At 47.4% G+C, this 22457-nt stretch overlaps 1 protein-coding gene across 2 annotated transcripts in view; it reads left to right on the top strand.

The window, feature by feature from the left end:
• Positions 1–22457, top strand: part of CADM4 (cell adhesion molecule 4) — a 1180582-nt gene that overhangs the window by 811283 nt on the left and 346842 nt on the right. For both annotated transcript variants that reach the window (XM_078655589.1, XM_078655590.1), the window contains exon 2: positions 4345–4491. In XM_078655589.1, coding sequence (XP_078511715.1) covers positions 4345–4491 — 147 coding nt within the window. The remainder of the gene's footprint in view (positions 1–4344; positions 4492–22457) is intronic.

Below are 22457 nucleotides of genomic sequence, written 5' to 3'. Positions count from 1 at the left end.
AGTTGGTTCACCTCTGTTCACATCAAAGCCAGTAGGTGGCTCACCTCTGTCCCTGTCAAAGCCAGTAGGTGGGTCACCTCTGTCCACGTCAAAGCCAGTTGTTGGGTCACCTCTGTCCACGTCAAAGCCAGTAGTTGGGTCACATCAGTCCATGTCAAAGCCAGTAGGTGGGTCACCTCTGTCCACGTCAAAGCCAGTAGTTGGGTCACCTCTTTTCCAAGTGTGAGGTCAGTGCTCACACCCTCAGCTCTCAGATTTCCACATTCTAGCCCTGCCTGGTTTCACCACTCACTTCTAACCCATATTCTTCAGACAGCCCTGTTACAACTGGTTACTGATCTGTTTCACTTGAAAAGTTCCTTCTTCTGCCTTCTCAGTCTCAGCCAGGTCTCATCTTTGCTGGTCCTTCTAAGGACCACATACAGTTCTTAGTCCTGGGGTATCCCCAAAGTCTGTCCCCCAAAGATACATGCATGATGTGCGTTCCGCTCCTATCCCTCTTGTGTTTGTCGACTAGCAGTTTTCACGCTGTATCTAGATTCAAGGCAGGTTCTAATGATGCGATTCCACGCAGCCTACGTTGTTGACAACCAGAGCACAGGGAGTGGCTGTCCCTCATCTAACCTCCTCCCTAACCACACCGGTTTACGACATTTCTGCTCAGCCATAATCCTTGGAAGAGAGTGACAGTCATAGGTATGTGAGAAATATCCCAACTCTTCACCCACCCTAACCTTTCTAGATAAAGGCTATTTGCTTTCTGTACCACCACTGTGGTACTTCCGGTGGGAGCCCACCTGGACCAGTTCTGTTGCTCAACACACTACAGTTCTACCTCAGCAGGTTGCATCCGTGCATTTCACGCCCTCTCATGGGCTCAGCCGTAGCACTTTAAACCTGGTCATGCAACTAACCCCGCAAACTCCGGATGAGTGTGTCATTTCTGGTATCTATATGTGTGCACTGTGTATAGTTTCCAGGATGTGTGCACCATGTTTAGTATCCGGATGTGTGCAGCGTGTCTAGTATACGGATATGTGCGGCGTGTCTACTATATGGATGTGTGCTGCATATCTAGTATCCAAATGTGAGTGGCGTGTCTAGTATCCAGACGTGTGCGGCGTGTCTAGTATCCGGACGTGCATGGCGTGTCTAGTATCCGGACGTGTGCAGCATGTCTAGTATCCGTACGTGTGTAGCGTGTCTAGTATCCGGGTGTGTGCGGAGTGTCTAGTATCCGGACGTGCATGGCGTGTCTAGTATCCGTACGCGTGTAGCGTGTCTAGTATCCGGACATGTGCAGCGTGTATATTATCTGGACTTGTGTGGTGTGTCTAGTATCCGTACGTGTACAGCATGTCTAGTATCTGTACGTGTGTAGCGTGTCTAGTATCCGGGTGTGTGCGGAGTGTCTAGTATCCGGATGTGTGCTAGTATCCGAATATGTGCGGCATGTCTAGTATCCGAATATGTGCAGTGTGTCTAGAATCCGGATGTGTGCTAGTATCCAAATGTGTGCAGTGTGCCTAGTATCTGGATGTGTGCTACTATCCAAATGTGTGCAGTGTGTCTAGTATCCAGATGTGTGCTAGTATCCAAATGTGTGCAGTGTGCCTAGTATCTGGATGTGTGCTACTATCCAAATGTGTGCAGTGTGTCTAGTATCCAGATGTGTGCAGGGTGTCTAGTATCCGAACGTGTGCGAAGTGTCTAGTATCGAATGTGTGCAGCTTATCTCGTTTCCAAATGTGTGCAGTGTGTCTAGTATCCAGACGTGTGCATCGTGTCTGGTATCCGAATGTCTTCATCGTGTCTAGTGTCCGAATGTGTGCGGCTTGTCTAGTATAGTATCCGGATATGTGCAGCATATCCAGTATCCTGATGAATGCGAAGTGTCTAGTATCCGTCCGGACGTGTGCAGCGTGTATAGTATCCGAATATGTGCAGCGTGTATAGTATTCGGATATGTGCAGCATATCCAGTATCCGGATGTGTGCGAAGTGTCTAGTATCGAATGTGTGCAGCGTGTCCGGTTTCTGAATGTATTCAGCTTGTTTAGGGTCCGGATGTGTGTAGTGTGTCTAGTATCCTGTACACAAAAGACTGCCTAACAATGTCAAAGAGAGTTGTCTGACATAAGTACCATTGAATAAGCCCGCGCCTGTGCTCTGCGGGTTCCATGTTCCTTTGTCTTTGACCCCCCTAGCCCCCCCCCTCCACCGCTCTGCCTGTAGCCAACATTAGTCGGTTCAGTTTATTGATTCGAATTGTGGACAAATGAAGTGTCCATTATGTCTACCCTCCACCAGCAGCAATCACTCGTCATTACAATACAGTAACACGCCAATAGTAATTGTTGGCATCACTCAGTCTAGAAGGGGCTTTTTCTAGTGCTCGGTGAATGCATCACTGCCCCCACCGATGCCGGCTCCGCGCCCGGTGTCCGCCTCGAATGTTGAAATGCTTGAGCCCCTCTGGCGCGGAGCTTTGCTGGGCAGGGGAGAGTGGATGGACCAGGCGGGGAGCAGGCCGGGACTCTGAGTAACTCACTCCCAAACTCTGGAAAAGTGTGCTGACCAGACTTGTGTTCAGGGCACAGGGGTGGCGTGTTGTTGTTTGTGCAGTTCGCCGTCTGTGATTTGTAGTGCTGCGGAGTGCTGCCCGGCTTGTCTCACCAGCCTCTCTTCCATACCAGTTACCATTACATACTGGAGCCTGTGTTGTCCTGTCATGATAGGCTCTGGAAGTAGGGGTGCGTGGGGTGCGACAGCACCCCCAAAATAACCATATTGGAAGTCAGAACGTGAACTAAAATGCAAATTCAAAGACCGAGGTCAAATGTCAGCCAATCTCCTCGGGCAAACGGCTCCTTATTCTTTTGACAAGGGGATGGGGTTTAATTTTCTGCTCGGACTGAAAAGTGAGAGGGTTTTGTGATGTGAATACCTGGCAGGCTGCAGGGGTGCAGGGAGTGTGAGAGGACAGGCCGTAGGATTTAACTTTTTTGTGACACTAAATGTAAATATCTAAATGAACGGTAGACACATTAAAAATATATCAGCAGCAAGGGAAGCACAAATAAAGCACATTTTTTTTGTAATTCTGAAGTGTTATGGAAACAGATCTCAATTGGATGGAAACACATAAATAGACTGACTCTTGTGATGTGCAAATGATGAATGTCTTCAGAAACCTGATTTTCAGTCATTATCTCTCGCTTGTGCACCTCGTGGGTTCATCAGTAAATCTGCATGTGTGATGGAAAACCAGTGGCCATTCCAAGAGGCTGTTTCACTGTGAAAGGTGCTCTCTGTAAAGGGCAGTGCGCTGCCACACCCTGGTTTAGACACATATTTGCAACAATGTGCTACCGGCTACTTACTACACTCTTACCCTGCGGAATGGACGTGGCTCGTTTCCTACACCTGTCCTTTGAGTGATACTCTGGTTTTTCACAATCCCTCTGTTTTCATTTAAGTAACATTGGTGTCAGCACCCCCACCCTGAGAATTGCTCCAGCACCCTTGGATGTCTGGATGTTGTGGCCCAGTTTGTCTCTGGGTGGGTGGCAGTGAGCTGCTGGTCTGTGTTTGTGGTGTCTGTGTGGTCTGCGGAGTTAAATGCCCTTGGCTGGAGATGTCTAGAGGTGGTGTAGGCACGGAGTGGCTGGCTGTAGATGTTTGTGCGAGGAGGGTCTAGGTGGCTAGGGCTGTTGGGAGCAGAGTGATGGCCTCTTTATGTCACATTTGGCGTTCCTAATGTCACCCACCGTCTTCAACTGGTACAGAAACAGGCAGCAAGACTGATTCTTCAGCAAAATAGGTGTTAACATGTCACTCTCCTCCTGAGGAAGCTTCATTGGCTCCCCGTAACTCAGAGACGCGCCTTTAAGGTGGGATGCATTATCTTTAAGTCCCTAAATGGTAGAAGCCCAAAATTATTTGACAGTCTTATTGAAAGATACACCCCGACCCGCAATCTGCGATCTGCCCACATGCATCTCCTGACTCTACCTTCCTTCAAACTGAAACGTTTCGGTGGAACAAGGTTTGCCATGCTAGGCCATACTAGGCCCCAGATATTCCCGGCCTCTAGAAATCAGATCCTGCACAGACCTCATGAGTTTTCGAAGGCTCCTAAAAACATGGTTATTTAGACAAGCATACGAGTAACATCCCAGGACTAAGCACTCGTTGAGTAGCGCCATGAAACCAATCTGGTGTACGTGCACTTTACAAATAAAGTATAACATAACTCTGGCTTTCTGTTGGATCTACGTGAGATGTTCTCATGGGATGTCTCTCCATCTTGCCTCACCAGCCTCTCTTTCTTCTCTCTCACCAGCTCTGGGCCAGGAAGTGAAGGCCGAGAACGTCACGGTGGTGGAAGGAGGCGAAGCGGAGATCAACTGCAAGCTGCACCAGTACGACGGGTCCATCGTGGTGATCCAGAACCCATCGCGGCAGACGCTCTTCTTCAACGGCACTCGCGGTGAGTTTGGGCTTTATGGGACTGGAGAGTCATGGAGGTAGCAGAAGTCCATGGTGGCTGCTGGGTTCACAGGACCCCAAGATGCTCTCCTGGGTCCTTACATTCGGTGGTCTCAGTGGGGCCGGCTTGCACATGTGGTCAAGTTAATGAGCCGAGGATGTATACTTCCACTTGTATCTACCATGTCAATGCCAAACTTATAGGCAGAGTTTGTAGCTGCCCTGTGTCTGAAATGGTCAGCCACGCACGGAAGGATAATGCGCCATGGCGACCGGAGTGGGTAGGTGATTTGTCCTGGATCACACAATGGGCTCATGTGGATTAGGCAGGTCTAGAACTCTGGTCGTCTGGTTTAAGAGTCAACCATTGGGGGCTTCAGGCCCACGTCTGGTCACCCACTGGCTGCCTTTCCGATTGACGGTCTGGGTGAGAAACTCTGAATTAAGGCTGCCACAGACAGAAGGCCTATCAGTAGTTTGGACTTTGAGTACATTAGACCCACCAACCCTTCAAGACGCCTGCTGTGAATATGTGATGCCATCCCGCTGTATTTCTCCCCACAGGGAATCACAACGCGGTCGTTTCAACGATCGCATTGTGATTCCGCATACCATTACTCCGCAAGACGGAACAACGACTTGCGGAGGTGGGGCACTGGATGTTGGAATAGTATAATTTACTATTCCAACTCCAGTCAGTGCGGATTTTAAATCCAACACCCCCCCGCCCCCCTCCGCAAGTCGTTGTTCCGACTTGTGGAGTAACGGTATGCGGAATCACAACGTGGTCGTTGTAACAACCGCGTTGTGATTCCCTGCGGGGAGAAAGATTTGCGATAAACGTAAACGCCTGCCGCACATGGGTAAAGTAGAGCTCAGCCTCTTGTGTGGTCTGCGCCCACAGACTGCGAGCTGGAGGAGACCCACAACTCACCAGAGAGGGCCTAAAAAAAAATCTAATAGAGAACGCCTGATCAACCGGATGCAGGGTCTTGGTTTTATGCTGCACACTTATTTTTTTTTTGGGGGGGGGGAGGTGTGGGGGGGGGGGTTCTGTGATGCCGTGACAAAGCACTTGGCTGTGTGGCTAGTGTCAATTGAAGCAGCTATGGGACCCAGAATCAATGGCATCCTCACAATGGGCTCGATGTACAAAAGTAATCTGAGACAAAATCCTAACTTTACGACTTTCGGTATTCACAAAAGGGATTTAGTAGTAGAATTTTGTTTCAATTTAGTAGTAGTAAAGTTAGGATTCCTAACTTTACTACTACTAAATGCCGTTTGTGGCTACCGAAAGTCGTAAAAATAGGATTTTGACTCAGATTACTTTTGTGATTCGGGCCCATTATGTGCAAAGAAGCTTATATTCGTTTGTAGGGTCGAGAAACATTTATTTATTCAATTTATATTCTCAGCAGCCCTTCAATTTGTATCCCATATACCCAGGGGCCCTAACGTCCTCAGGTTATGTGTCCAGAAGCTCTTACACTGGTAATATATGTGCCCAGAAGCTCATAAATTCTTACATTAAGTGCTTAGAAGCCCGTACACAGGTGCTTAGAAGCTCTCAATGTTGTTGTTATTGTACCCAGCAACTTGTATATATACATTCTTGTTTTTTGTGCCCTGGAGTCCTTACATTTCCTACATATCGCCATATTTGGTGAGACAGCGAGTAGTCTAAAGATAACCTTAATAATCACAGAGCAGTCTTCTTTCAAACCTGGTCTCTGTCAATCCTGGTGTCAAAGACCTGATATTTGGTATCAATAGTACTTTTGTCTTGTCAGCTAGTACGAAATTAAATATTTGCCTTTTTACTGTAGAAAAAGTATATTATATACATGTAGTTCATTTTTCGGTAATGCAGTCTAAAAAACTAAATGTGTTGTAGCCACTTTTAAGCATCAAATGGAGGGTTCCTTCATAGAATATTCTTCAGGAGTACAGAATTCTCTGTGGAGAGGCTCAGATGGGGGGGGGGCAGCATGAGCTGTAGGCACTTGGACGTATGAAGAGAGATGCACTTCTTTATTATTTATGAGCTAACCTCAGACTCGTTAATAAGGCCCCCACACACAGAGCGGGCCACACGCTTGACCTAATAATAACCAACATTCCAAACGTGTCGGCAAATATACCGCTACCTCTAATTTGGTCAGATCATTTTCTGATACCATTCCTAATCAAAATAACAGTTGATAAACCGGCGCCAAGCAAGTGCTCTTTTATGAAAAGACAATGGAGCAAACTAGTCCCCGATATCATGGGTCCAGTTCTTGCCCAGAACCCTCCGACCCTCACCTCCAATGTGGAGACGGATGCCCGACTACTCAATGACTGGATTGGCAATATGGTAACATATATTGCCCCGGCGACGGCCGCTACATCTAAACGAGACTCTCCATCTGCTCCCTGGTTCTCTCAGGAGCTTAGACTACAAAAATCAGATTGCAAAAAACTGGAGCGCTTATGGAGGAAAAACTACCAACCTCTACAGAAGACTTACTATAAGGAAGCATCCAAAAAATTGCATAGAGCTATTAGAAAAGCAAAAAAACAGTTCTATGCGAACTCTATTCAGCAAGCTGAACACCCAAGTAGGGAAACTTTCAAAATAATACAGTCTTTCTTTAAACCTATGAGTGTTGAGAGGGATGTCCTCCCATCGGTCTCATTCTGTAATAGCATCTCTGACTTCTTTGACTCTAAAATAAAGAAAGTCTATGAGTCCTTTGGCCCAGAGAAGATCACAGAAAAAAACGATCTAGCTGGCACTACATCGGACCGCGCTATCTTGACACAATTTGCTCCGATAGACCTGAGTACAGTTAAGCTAGAACTCAGCCGATGCAAATCGGGCTCGCCGGACGACCCATGCCCTCCCAAACTTTGGAGTCGCATAGCCGACTTCGTGGCCCCCACTATTCAGCATATATGGAATTCATCCATCTCTTCGGGGATATTCCCGAATATCTGGAAACATGCTACTCTACTCCCCCTAAAGAAAAAACAAATGGGGACCCCAAGGACCTCAACAATCTTCGCCCGATCTCCCTCCTGGCAGCACCAGGCAAAATGCTTGAGAAAATTATCCAGCGCCAATTGAATCAATTTATTGAGCAAAACAAAATATTACACGAGACACAATCAGGCTTTAGACCCGGCTTTAGCACTGAAACAGCACTAATTGAGGTGGCCGAGTCAGTGAGGTGGTCGATGGATTCGGGAGACTCAGCTATATTGGTGCTCCTGGATCTGTCGGCCGCCTTTGATACGGTCGACCACAATATTCTGCTGCTGCGACTGGCGAAGCTAGGCATCCAGAGCCAGGCTTTGGAGTGGATACAATCATACCTGACTCAAAGGACTCAGAAGGTGGCTCTAAAGAATGTCTCCTCTTCTCCAAAAACCCTCAGCTGTGGTGTCCCCCAGGGTTCGGCCTTGAGCCCACTCCTATTTAATGTTTACCTTGCTCCACTGTTCACGCTAATTGCCAACTGGGGGATCAAGGCAATTTCATACGCCGATGACACCCAGCTGGTGTTCCCATATTCAGAGGTGTCAGAAACATCCTTTCTGAGTCTGAAGGGGTGCCTACAAGATGTGGCCTGCTGGATGAACACCAATAAACTAAAACTCAATGCCAGCAAGACAGAGGTGATCTTTTTCGGAAAAAGCCACCCTCCACCATCTGAACTATGGTGGCCGGCAGAGATGGGACACACCCCCTCGCCCAGCTACTCAGCAAGAAATCTTGGAGTCCGGTGGGACGACAAGCTGTCATTTGCTTCACACATCCAGCAAGTGGCAGGTTGCTGCATGAGCAAATTGAGAAATCTCCGCAAGATTCTCCGATTTTTACCAACTAGCTGCCGAAAAACTGTAATCCATGCCACAGTTACTTCAAGGCTGGATTACGCCAATGGCTTGTATCTGGGCTTACCAAAGTATCTTATACGACAACTCCAAATGGTCCAAAATGCGTCTGCGAGACTTTTAATGAGGATTCCTTACAAACACTCTATCTCTCCGCATCTCCTTTCCCTTCACTGGTTACCAGTGGCAAGCAGAATAAAATTTAAAGCACTCACCCTGGCTTTTAGATCTCTGTTCGGCAACTGCCCAAATTACCTGAAAGCTAGACTACCAAGATACACCCAAGCCCGGTCCCTTAGATCCAACAACAGTGTACGCATTACAGCCCCTAGAGCAAAAAGAGCCAGGTTAGGTGGTCGCACCTTCTCGGCCTATGTGGCGGCACTATGGAACTCGCTACCCCCTGCTCTCCAACAGGCTCCATCCGAAGCATGTTTCAAGAGATTACTGAAAACCTGGCTGTTTGCCCAACCACGCTAGGCACCACGTTAGACTCCAGCTCTCTACCTAAACGGGCACAACACTGTTGCTATAGTGCCGGGACACCTCCTCGTGAGGTAGCTGTTCGCGCTTTATAAAACTCTGTATTATTTATAAAACTCTGTATTATTTATTTCAAGGTTTCTTTTGCCCTAATCGAGGCACACGGGGGACAACATGACACCCCTTGCAAAACGTAAACATGGCCTTAGGTTTGATCAATAACAGTGCTTGAAATAGAAAAATAGAAGTGCAGGTACTCTGAACCAGTGTACCTGCTTGTTTCTGAGAAGTGCCGGGACTCTCCAATTAAACATATTTGGTCACTCCTGAAAAGTGCCGGAACTTTTCCTCTCAAAATAAAAGAGTGCCAGTACTCAGTCCTGGCCCATTTAAAAGCACTGATCAGGAAGGTGGGGGAGGTCACAACTGGTGGGTCAGCTCAGATTGCCATGGACCAGGGGAAGCACCATAAACGAGAGGCGGGCACTAGACAGCTCTTTGGGAGAACCTCTGCTCTGTTGTGATCTGCTGTGACGCGATTGGATGGTGACTGAAAGTTCTTAATAATATCCTTTGAAGGACGTGGGCAAGATTTATCTGCCATTGTTTGGCTGATGGGATTCGTATTAGGGGTGGTCGGAATTTGCATAATCGCGTTAAGCAAATCTCCGCGAAAAGGTAAAAAATCTCCGTGAACACGCAGAAATTCCGCAAACACGCAGAATTGCTTGTTCGCGGTGCTTTTTTCCTGTTCGCAATTGCTGTTTGCTTGCTCGGGGGGAAATATCTCGCGAACACGCATTTTGAGAACGCGATCAAGCAAAAAATTTCGTGAAGTCACGTAATGCAGAATTTTGGGCAATTTCGCATTCTCCGCGGAACGCAAAATTTCCCAAATTCCACAAACGGAACGGAATTTACCACCCAGGCCTAATTTGTATGGCCCTTCATGCCCCAGTGCTGGGAGCCAAAGCACATTTCCAAGCAAGAACCAAGCTCCTTGTGTGGGAATGAGTTGAGTGGTTGGAAGAGTGTTGTCTTAGTTGTGACCAATGTGGGAGCGTCCTGTGGTGTGTGTGAGGGACTAGAGAGGAGCTCTGCTCTTGTCTTGGGTCGCAGCGCTTAGCGGTGGCATGCGTGATCAGAGTGAGCGATAGATGTGCCTGGTACTCAGGCTGGAATCACTCGTGGTCCTGAAGATTGACGCTGCAGATTCTTTGAGGTGCAGGTTTCTCTCAGGTACCTTTCTACTGTGGTGGCAGCCGACGGGCATTCACTTTAGTCCTGGTGATGATGTGTCAGGATAAGTCGATTAAATACAGAGGAAGACTGAAGAGTTTGATCAGATCTGGTAGTTGTGTTAGGAATAAGAAGAGAGAAAATGATAAGTGCTTGTTGGACAACGCGTTGCACAGTGTAAGGAGAAGATTTGGAAGGAACACCGAGCTATGTCTTCCCCCGAGAAAGGAAGCGATCCATGTTAAGGTGTCTCCATACACGTCAAGGTCATTGAGTCTCATAAGGAATGTCTGGTGGTGGACTGTGTCCGAAGCCGCAGTAAGTACAGCCACACCGTTCTTATCCACTCTGAGTCTTAGATCATCCAATATGGATACAAGAGCTGGCGTCGTGCTTCTGCCTGGTCTGAAATCACTATTGATCCAACGTTAGGTTGTGTACTGTGGTGAAGTTGGATATGGAACGCTCCTACAGATAGTCTTCCCAGGCACCGGCCATTATACATGGGTCTGTTATTAGCTGGGTCAGATCGGTTGATTTTTTTATCGAGAAGAGGTCAAATATATGGGGTCCTTGGTTGCGAAGGATCCTTGTTCCAAGTATGTGATTAGCAGCTTTCCAACTACTCTCTCAGCAGAGGTTCTCAGTAGTATGTCTGAATATTTTGAGGGTTGGGCTGGAGATCTCATTGGCCTACTTGTCTTGATAGGGTTGTAAAATACTTCTTCGGAGAGTTTATTGAAGGTGGTAAGAGAAAGTAGATTGGTTGTGTCTGTGCTTGTGCGGGTCCTGTTTTTTGAAGAGGGGTGTTAGCTGCTTTCTCCTTGAGCTGGTTCTCTGTTTTATCAATTTTTGAGATGAGGGCTTCGGACATGTCATCACAAAAGGCTTGAGATTGTGGGGTCTGAGAGTTGTAGACGTCTGGGTGGTGGAACTCTGCCAGAACGTTGTGTAGTCCCTTTGATGGCCAATCTGTGTCGATTATATGTGCAGAGAAGTGTAGTTCTTTGTAACTGAGATGGCCGCTTTTTAGGTTCTGTTTAAAGTGTATAGAGTGACCCGATATGTCTCATTCTGTGATGCTCTCCACTGGTGTTGCGTGACTCATAGTTCTGTTTTCTTTCTTTTGATCTTGTCGTTGCTCTGTGTGATGCTTATCCTGAGGTTGGGCTGGTATGTTACTTGTCCATCTCAGTGTAACCACCTGTGATTGGCCCATGTACAGTAAACGAGGCGCTGGTGTACTTCCGGGCCTGTACACATATCTGACGTCTGTTCAGGAGGGTAGCTATCATTGGTGAAGCAAGTGCAGTGGCACTGGGGCGCACAGGTGCGACGAGCCCGTGACTCCCCCGTTTGGGCTGTCTTTTACTTTCTCACAGGGTGGCAGTGGGGTCCATTTTTATTGCTTGCTTTACTTGTCACTATCAGTCAGAACTAGGAAGTATTCTCAAACTCCAGCAAGAGGTGAATTTGCCAATGGCCTCTTCATGTACCTTTGGGATCCGCTGACTGTCTCTCGATGGTGGGGAGGTGCGTGGATACTGGGCTTATGGGTTTCCTTGACCAGCCTGTTCTAGAGCCACAGCCCGTGTGCCCTGGGTGTACCACTCTCCAGGTGTGGTGCCAAGGTCCCTGGCCCTTGGATTTGGAATAATGCTTTGACCTGGTTGGCAGAAGGGATGAGCGTTGATGGTGTCCTCTGATGGCAGCATCTCTCGACAGAAGAAGCTGCTTCCAGAGTCAGTGCTGCCGGGTACAGATCAACCAATCATGTCTCCACACAGTCTAGTGACAGTCAAGCCTTTAGAGGAACAGCCCTTGGGAGCAGCTCTTAGGGACAGAGACACTGTCTTGGTGGCGCAAGAACCCCATGTTTGTTGTCATAACATGCGCAAAGGGCAGGAAGCTACTCCGGCTGGCTTGCCAATGGTGCACGTGTCACTGGCCTTGGTCCATGTCATATGGGAGAAAAGGCTCAACGTAATCTTCCACGTTTTATTGTGGTCTTTCCTGCTCTCGTTAGTTATGTTTTTCCTTCTTTCCCTACGTCTTGCTCCCAGTTTCTTTTTTTTACCTAGTTTTATATATTGCAAACTTGACCCGAATTGGGTATCAGAGCGCTTTACATAGCACCAGTTGCATTACAGAAGGACACATTCATTTTTGTCAGTCACAGGCAGATTAAGTGATTTGCCCAGAATCACAGGATGTTCAGCGTCATTGCCGAGACTTGAACCCGGTTCCTCAGATTCGAGGTCGACCACCCTAGCCGTTAGGCCACACCCTCTCCCCAATGCTCTGCCAGCACCAGCCCGACGTGATGCCAACTTCTCGGGGAAGAACCCCTCTTTCCAGGAGGCTCTTTCCTCATTCCCACCTACTCGACCTCACGGCAGCCTTCGACACCCTGTCTCCCCTGATCCTGGTTGCCAGGCTCAGGGAGATAGGAGTTGGAGGCTCAGCCCTTAGTCTTCTTACTTCCTTCTAATATCAGAGGGAACCAAGAGTGAAGCTGGGTGATTTTTTGTCCCCTCCCAAATCAGTGCAGTGTGGAGTGCCCCAGGGATCTTCCATGAGTCCTACCCTTTTTAATATATACGTCGCCCCACTTGCCAGGGTAGTGCGGTCGTATGGTTTTGAGGTGTCGTATGCCGACGACACCCAAATCATGGTATCCCTCACACAGTCTGTGAGTGAATCTGCCCTCAACTTCAGAACCTGCTTGGAGGCAGTCTCCCAGTGGATGATACGAAATTTTCTAAAACTCAACAGGGAGAAGACGGAGGTCTTAATTTTTGGGGGCTGCCAAGACATCTGGTCTAATGACTGGTGGCCGGACTCCCTTGGTGAATGTCCTACTCCCTCACATTCCGCCAAGAATCTGGGGGTCCTGATTGATACCTCTCTCTCGTTTGACCGTCAGGTCAGCAGGACGGTCTCCACCTGTTGTGGTATCATCAGGATCCTCAGAAAGATCGCAGCCTACCTCTCTCCGGATGCCCGAAAACAGGCTACAGTGGCTCTGGTCTCCTCGAGACTGGACTACTGTAACGCTCTGTATGTGGGCATGAATAAGAGCCTTGTCCATTGCTTACAGATGGTGCAGAATGTCGCGGCCAGGTTGGTGCTCAATCTTCCTAGGCTCTCTTCTGCAACCCTGGCCAGGAAATCTCTCCATTGGCTCCCTGTCGAGTCCAGGATCACATTTAAGCTTCTTTGCCTTGCTCATGGGGCTGTTTATGGCTCTGGTTCAGATAGTATTAGGTCTCTCCTTCATCCCTATTCTCCCTGCAGGACCCTCCGGTCATCTTCTAAAAATCTCCTATTAGTCCCTAGATTTGCCAAAGCAAGATGGGGAGGGAAAGCCTTTGTCACCGTAGTTCCTAAGCTTTGGAACTCCCCCCCACCTGAATTGGTGGGATTACCCTCTCTGGCGCGTTTTCGCAAAGAATTGAAAACTTGGTTTTTCTGTCAACGTATTCTTAGATATGTACTCGGTGAATTTGAGACGATCTGTTTAGTTTGTGCGCCTTGATGCCCTCGGGCTACGTTGCGCGGTATGAATTCCCAATCATCATCATCATCATCATCATCATCATCACCCTCTTTCCCTGCCCCTCTTTTCGATGTCCCCCTCCATCAGGTCTCTGAGGGGGATCATCGTGGCACTTCGAGGTGCACAAACAAGCAGCTGCTAATTACACTCCATTCCCATTACACTTGTGAGCTTAAAGCGCGTTCCAGGAGCCGTCCGTGGCTTCTGTCTCTCTCCGTCCGCCCCATGGTGGCGCAGCGGGGGGATGGAATATGAATGAGGCATTAGTAGGGGGAGTCGAGCAGGAGTAGAGGCTCTTTTGTGCCTCCCCGCAGCATCCCATACAAAGCATCCTTCCTCTCCCTTTCTCTTCTGTCTCGCGACAAGGTTTGCTTGTGCTTTGTACTGTGTTCTGAAGTACTGAGCGCGTGCACTCTCCATAGAACCCTACGAGCACAGCCTTTTCAGATGAACCCATCTCTAAAAGATGATATGATCTAATCTACTTGACTCATATGCACATGAAAGGAAAACCCGCCCCATCCATTTGAGAATAATAACTTTTCAATGGATCCTCTGGTTTGGATGTGCACCGGAAGAAGTGGTATCTGAAATAAGTGCATCTCAAAAGCGTATGTGCGCTGCAATGCAAGCCACTTCCCATCTGATACTCCCCTACGCCACCTTCAATCACCCATTCCTACTAATTTACAGGCCTGAAACGAGTCAATCAGCATTCCCTGGTGCCTTCCTTGATGTGACCAAAACCCACAGTCTCCTTCACATAAGTGAGAGACTTGAACGTATAGTGTGACCAACCCAGACTCACTCAACAAAGCACAAACCAGTGGCTGCTGCCACACAAGAGATTGTGGAAACTTAGGGTTGGGCATAATTTGTGTAGTCTGGTTATGCAAAGTTCCACAAAACTGTAAAAAATCTCCGTGAGCTATGCAGAATTCCCAGAGCACGTCCGCAATGCATTTTTCCTGTTTGGGGACGCTGTTTGCGTGCTCAGGGGGAAATATCTCGCGAACTTGCCCATGCAGGCACCAATTGGCACGGCCATCTTGTTTCACTTGTCCCGCCAGCTCGCGATGCATGTTTCCTCTTTACAACCGCGGATGTCCGATGGGACGTCCGAATGACATGTTCGCGATCCCACACTCTCGCGGGATCATGCGGCCAGCTACCAAAATCTTGGGTGCACGCGAACGGATATGAAAACTCATCGGCGAGCGCAGGGATTCCGATAAGTTGCTAACATGCACGCAAACATGCATTTTAAAAGAGCAAACAAGGAAAAAATTCCACAATGCCGCAGATCGCAGAATTTTTGGCAATTCCGCGTTATTCGGGGAATGCGGAATTGGCAAAATTCTGCAAGCGATACGTAACTTACCTCTCAGGCCTACTTTCAAGTAACTCTTACCTGCCCAATTCAAGGAATTTGTCAAGGCTGAAGTCCCAGTTGGACATCTTTAAGACGCTCGCCCACCTCACATTCAAGGACACTAATACTGCCATCCAGGCCAGAGCCTCCATCTAGGACTGTCTAAAGTCTGCCATCCTCTCAACCACCTGAAGACCTCTTACACCAAGCCAATCACAAAGAAGCTACTGCATCCAGTTGATGCAACCAGGTACAAACCAATCTCCAACAGGGCAATCCTTTGTAAACCGATTACAAGAGCTGCCTTCACTCACACCGCCAACTCCCCGGAAGAAAACATCTAGTCCTCCCATGGTCAAACTGCCTTCTGTGTTGATGGAGAAATGCAACACTCTGTCTTCTTCACCTGAAGAGCACAGCTGGCAAGACTGGACTTACCGTACACTGCGTCTGGACCTTTCTGCTGCCTCTGGGGCAGTCGACTGCCCCACTCTGCTAAATAAACTTTACGATCTTGGCGTGCAAGGGACCTTCCTAAATTAGATCTCCTCCTGCCTGTTTGGCAGATAAATCTTTTTTCACTTCCGATTTTGTTATCTACTTTATTCCCAACTAGATCTGGTGTGTCACAAGATCCTGCTAACTTACCACTACTTTTCAACACTTAGTTCAGCCTGTTAACACACAGATCATTCTCAAGCAGGAAAGTCAAGTGGACCTCAACCGCCTTTTCCAAGCTCGTTGCCTCTAAGCCATGGACCGACAAATGCGAATCAAGCACCTGAAACTCAGCTTACCAAAATCTGAGACCCTCACCGGCAGCGGATGGGTGAATTAGCACCTATTATCCGTCCCAGTGCGACTCTGCCACCCATTCCATCCATCCCACGTTTACTTTGGAAGATAAAGGAGAAATCAGAAGTGATAGCAGCGATACCATTTGGCTGCGCAGATCTTGTATGTATGTATGTATATATTTTATAGAGTACAACTATCACTCCTGGGAGTATCATGGCGCTAAGCGGGCCGTGTACAAGGTTCAGAGTGTGAGCTGCAGCCATCAGATAAGTGAGAGATTTAAGGCAACTGAAGATCCAATGATCCAGGTTTTCCTGAAATGTAGTTCTTCTGAATCATACAGAGATGGCCAGGAAGGAGATTCCAGATTTTGGTTCCCAAGAGGGCCACTGATTTGCCCCCCTTTGAGATACACCTAAAACTCAGAGGCTTGAGGAGATTTGCTGATGAGGATCTGAGGGGATGCGGTATCACATACGGTTTAAATCTGTCCCTAAGGTATTTGGCCCTGATAATTTAAAATCTCTGTAGGTGATTACAAGGATCTTAAAAAGGACTCTTTTATGGATAGATCTTGGTTCCCAGGGGCAAAGGAAATAGAAGTGGGACCTTTTTGGAGAATTGCTCTGACACCTCCTCTTGTTTGAGCCCTGCAGTGTCTTTCTCTGTCCCAACTATTCCTAGTGGTGTAGAAATTGAGGGGTTAGGACTTCAAAATAGAAGGATTACTCTGCATTTAGCTGAAATGATTACCAGGTCCTGGAGTCCTTTTAACTTTCAATCCATATACAAAACACGGCAAGAATTTTGAGCCCTGATATTTTTTGTTTTTTAATCTATCTCTTCTGTTGGTTATGTGATTTCTGCTATTTTACAATTTCTTCAGGATGGATTTGAAAATAATTTAGCAGTGTCAACTCAGAGCAAAATGGGCTGCTGTTACAGCTTTTAGAATGTCTGGTGGTGAAATCTTTTATGGTAAAGTGTTAGTTGTGAGAATCCTGAGAAATGTTGCCTTTGGAAGACATGTGGTATAGTTTGTATGCCCAACATGGGCTATACCCTAGTTTTAAGAATGTTACGGGGTGTTCCATTTTGACTTTTGACTTTTGTGGACCTAAAATACTTCATTGTGAAAATAGAGTTTTTGGTATCAATGACTTCAGCCAGAAGCATTACAGAACTTGGGGTTTTATTGTGCAGATTTCAATTTTTCACATACTTTAGAAGATGGAATTGTATTTTGGCATAATTTTGCCTTTCGCCCTAAGTTTTCTTGCAAATTTAATTACGACCAGGAGGCTTTGTTGCTGGTTTTCTTTCCTGTACCAGCTTTGAAAGAAGAGGAATTGTGGCATTTCCTAGATGGACAGATCTAGCAGTTTTAGAAAACAGATCATGTGCTTGGGAGATTTGGTGTTAAAGATCAAGGTCAAGAAGTATATAATTTATCGATTAGCAGATGGATCAGTGTTATGATTTCTATGGCTTATTTTTTTGCTTACTTACCTGTCCCTGATGGAGTTCAAGGGAGTTCGACTTGATGTGTTAGTGTATCTTTGCTGACTTACCTGTCCCTGATGGAGTTCAGGAGAAGTCGACTTGACGTGTTAGTGTTTCCTGGCTGACTTACTTGTCCCCAATGTCGTTCAGGGAGGTCGTTTTGAAATGATAGTATACCTTGGCTGACTTACCTGTCCCTGATGGAGTTCAAGGGAGTTCGACTTGACATGTTAGTGTATCTTGGCTGACTTAGATGTCCCTGATGGAGTTCAGGTGAAGTCGACTTGAGGTGTTAGTGTATCTTGGCTGACTTACCTGTCCCCAATGTCGTTCAAGGAGGTCGATTTGAAATGATAGTATACCTTGGCTGACTTACCTGTCACTGATGGAGTTCAGGTGAAGTTGACTTGACGTGTTGGTGTATCTTGGCTGACTTACCTGTCCCCAATGTCGTTCAGGGAGGTCGATTTGAAATGATAGTATACCTTGGTTGACTTACCTGTCCCTGATGGAGTTCAGGTGAAGTTGACTTGACGTGTTAATGTATCTTGGCTGACTTACCTGTGCCTGATGGAGTTCAGGTGAAGTTGACTTGACGTGTTAGTGTATCTTGGCTGACTTATCTGTCCCCAATGGCGTTCAGGGGAGGTCGATTTGAAATGATAGTATACCTTGGCTGACTTACCTGTCCCTGATGGAGTTCCGGTGAAGTTGACTTGACGTGTTAGTGTATCTTGGCTGACTTACCTGTCCCTGATGGAGTTCAGGGGCGTTCAACTTGACGTTTTAATGTATCCTGGCTGACTTACCTGTCCCCAATGGCGTTCAGGGGAGATCGATTTGAAATGATAGTATACCTTGGCTGACTTACCTGTCCCTGAGGGAGTTCAGGTGAAGTTGACTTGACGTGTTAGTGTATCTTAGCTGACTTACCTGTGCCTAATGGAGTTCAGGTGAAGTTGACTTGACGTGTTAGTGTATCTTGGCTGACTTACCTGTCCCTGATGGAGTTCAGGGGAGTTCGACTTGACGTGTTAGTGTATCCTGGCTGACTTACCTGTCCCCAATGGCGTTCAGGGGAGGTCGATTTGAAATGATCGTATACCTTGGCTGACTTACCTGACATTGATGGAGTTCAGGGGAGGTCGCCTCGAAGTATTAGTGTATCTTGGGTTGAGATACAAAGAGTTGCTCTGAAGAAGAACTATAGAGTGGCAATATGGTCATTCATAAACACTTTTATCTCCCACTATGAAATTGAAGATGTAAGGTTTGGAGAATAAATCCTGATTTGATTCAAAATTTGATTATTTTTGTTGCTTTAACCCTGAGTTGATCTCTTTAATTTCAAGTAGGTCAGTAAAAGAAGCTTTGGTATGCAGAACATGTAATGACTGTGATGAGGATGTAACAAACAGCGGCGGCTCATCCGCTAAGGTGGAGGAGCGTTGGCCCACTGCTCACGGAGCAGTGTAAATGAAAATATGAAATGATAATAACTGAGGTTACTAGCATTTAATTTTTTGTATGGTCAGGCTAAGGCGGGGCGGAGCCTGACACCCTGACGTCAGGGGGAAGGAGTGGTTGTGCACTCGGTAAAGTACGCACGAATGTTTGACCGGCCCTCTCAAGCCGGCCAAACATTCATGCGCACTTTGCATGTTCTCCATGCAGGCTGCATTACAGCTTGGGTGGAGAACATGCCCAGGCCCTATTTCCTGGCTGAGCTCCGAACCACAGCACTCAGACCAATCACAATGCTGCATTGCAGGGTTGTGATTGGCTCAGGGGAGAGAGAGAGACGTGGTGAGATCAGGTTAATGTGATTTTTTTATAATTCAACCCCCCACTCTCCTCACTACTCCCGTACCTTACCTGCCGCCACTGAAAAGATAACGGATAATGTGGTCTCACGACTGCTTGTGTCACATCCTGTGATCTTCACTGAAAACATAGGACTACCAATCCCAGAAGTCCTGCAGCGAGACTGGTGCACCTTGGGTTCAAGATAGCCATGACTCCAAGGACCGGAACTTGATGTCCAGGAAGAACTTGATAATAGTCGTTTTCTTTCCCCAACTGAACAACGTGGATCTATTTTTGTACGCAGAACGAACGCAGTTTTGTGTGTCAAAATATAATCCTGGCCACGCACTCGTGGCCCGTCCCCAGCCAAAGTGGCGGGGCGTGCCGGAGAAGGGAGCTGGGTGGGCTTGGGAGGGCCAGATGACCCAATTAAAAAATAAAAGTTAAATAAACTTACCTCATCACAGCCGCAACCTCTGCAGTCTGCGCCGTTCCGCTCTTCCTGTTTCTGGGACCGATTCCCAGACTGCACTCTGGCCAATCATGAGGCTGCAGGGAAGCAGCGTCAGGATTGGCCTGAGCTATGACTTTGCGCGCCTAGGAAGACTGGGAGCGTGTGCCTGTTTTCTCTAGCAACACGGCTGGGGCTGGAGGGAGCTTCACGGCGCATGAGGTGATTGGCCAGCTGAGACGCCGGCCAAACACCTTGTTGTACTTTGGGTCATCACCTTGTTAGCTGCTCAGCCAGTATGAATGTGATGTCTGTGTGGAATGTTGAATGCTGGATGACAGAGTGAGTAGAATGTTAGTGTGCCTGGTGTGTGTGGGGAATGACAGTTGAAGAGAGTGGGCTGAGCAGTAACCATCCTGTTCCTGGTGGGGTTTTCTCCAGTTTATCTTGTTACCATCTTACTTGAATAAAGGAGCTTCAAGAAACTACATAACAATTGATCTTTTATTCACAACGCACCTCATGCGCAGTGAAGGGGCAAGGGAGTGCACTAGCCCTCCCCACCACAGTGTCATCCCCTGGACCTGCCCCCAAGATGCGTCAGAATCCAGGGGGCGGGGCCAGGGGATTAAAATAAAACAATAATAAAACGGGTTAGAAACCAATTTTACTATTGTTTTATTTGCGGGTGGTGGTAGTGGGGCGGCGTTCCCCCGCCCTAATGGAGGGGCCGCTGCATTGTGAGTCAGCCCTGGCCCCACGCCCATGGGCTGTCCTGGCTCCATGCTCAGAGGGGCTGCTTGCCCCCTTGGGTGGATTTGCATGAACGCCCCCCTTCCTGCTCCCAGGGGCACGGATGAGACCAGGCTGGCACAGTTGGCACCATGATGCGCTTCACTGGCCGCCATAGCAGCGCCAGTGACGACATTTTCGCGTGTGATTAAACAGGTATTTTTAGCTGTTAGCTCAAACTCAGACTTGGAAGAGATGCAATTTTATGGTGATTATCACCGTGTGCAGTAAGAGCGAGAATACCCGCGAGGCCTGGGATTAACGGGGCACAGAAGGGGCCGGGGGTGGAAGATTGTGATATGAAAACGAGCCATCTAGAAGAGGCGCGCGCTGGCGTCTATGTCCAACCAGCGCAGGCGCGTCTCGCATATCAACATTGTGCACTCATGAATGTGAAGATGCTGTTTGTGTGCACAAACACAGGGATAAAATGTGCAGAAAATTATTTCCCATTGTTTAAGGCATGTTCAGGAGTTATTCCCACCCACTAGCTCGTGTCAGGCATAAATCTGTCATCTCCAGGCACCTACTATTTCAGAGCAGTCCTAGACCTGAGGAATATCAGAAGAGTACGGAACTTGATGCCTGCGACCTTAGAAGAACTGTTAAAGGACTGGTCCAATCCTATCTGGTACCCAGGTCAAAAAAGTGGACTCCAAGGGTCATAAGGCTAACCTCATGTTAAAGGTACATGGACCCAACAAACTACAAGAAGCCTTTACCTGCAACTACCCAGCTGACCAGTGGCAACTGGACCTGGACTGGATCCTGCTATCTGGCCTCTGCCTGACATCCTGGGAGTGTCTTAAGTGCCTCCCTCGAGAACCAGGGGAGGGCCTTTAGAAATGTCATCCTTTGATAGATTGGCACTTAAAGGACTAAAGTCAAATGGTAAAATATTTGACCAGGACACACCTTGTTGATGTATTTGTCCTGCTCTCCGTTGCAGTCAGTATCAAATTGCACCTAGGTGCCAGTCTACTGCCACCATTGACTAACATTGGCTCTTTATGCTTCTTGGCACTATTCGTACTTAAAATGTATAAATTCACATCAACGGTTCCTCTTATTGGATTTTCGGCACTTTAGTGTTGTTTTCTTTATTAAATTGTACTACATTTTCCCAATTTGGTTTGGGATTTATATTGTGTTGCATTTCAACTTTAATACTGTTTTGGTACCGCATAAATACTGTAGGCATGGATGTCAGATAAGCCTGTAATCTGTGCCACAGCTACCAGGGGGCTGAGCTCAGGTTATCTTTTTTTTTTTTTACTTTGAGTTCACCTGACAAGGGGGGTGAATTTGGCTGAAGGTGGGTAGTCACCCACCCCATTTAATAATCCAATGTCTTATACTGACTAATTGCGTAATTCTTGCTGTAAATAGTGTATATCAACAACGTTTAGTAAATATTTCTGGAGTGGTGTCTGTGAGTATTTTGGTATGTTACATATAGAACCTTACCCAATTGCTGTGGCGTGTTATAAGAATGATGTGATTGTAAGGGGTTGTTTACAGATAAAATTCTTTGCATAATTTGTGCTTTTGTTTTGTTCATTTGTGGTCACCTAACACTTCCCGGTTGACTGTCCCAATGAAGAGATTCTGGTGCTTTGTTCATGCACATTTTGCTGCTAAATAAAACCAAGTACATCGCTCCATAGCTTAGGTTTTCAATGGTATCTCTGAGTCTTGGAGCAACCACTATTGCCCAGTGAAATGGGACCGCTTCCAACACCCAAGCCATTGGCAAAAAGCTTGGGTCTAGTAGTTGACCAGCAGGTTTCATTAAGACTGTAAATAAACAACGCAGTTCTCAAAATGTGTATTTACTTTATGGATCATCAAGAGCATGGGCAGCCTGGGCAGCCTGGGCAGCTGCCCAGGGCCTCGCACTCAGCCCACCAGCATGGGGCCACGCACTGGTGATGTGTCCTGTCGGGTCCCTGGCGATCCATTTCAAAGAAAGGTGTCACCTTTCTTTGAAATGGAGGGGCCCCCCTCCCCGGGCCTCTCAGGGATGGTATCTGGATACATAAGGGAGGGAGACGCTCCCTTCAATTGAAAGGAGACCTATTC

Source organism: Lissotriton helveticus, chromosome 7 (genome assembly GCF_964261635.1).
Source record: "Lissotriton helveticus chromosome 7, aLisHel1.1, whole genome shotgun sequence".
Taxonomy (NCBI): domain Eukaryota; kingdom Metazoa; phylum Chordata; class Amphibia; order Caudata; family Salamandridae; genus Lissotriton; species Lissotriton helveticus.
The sequence above is the reverse complement of the archived record's forward strand: the minus strand, read 5'-3'. Positions and strand labels throughout refer to the sequence as shown.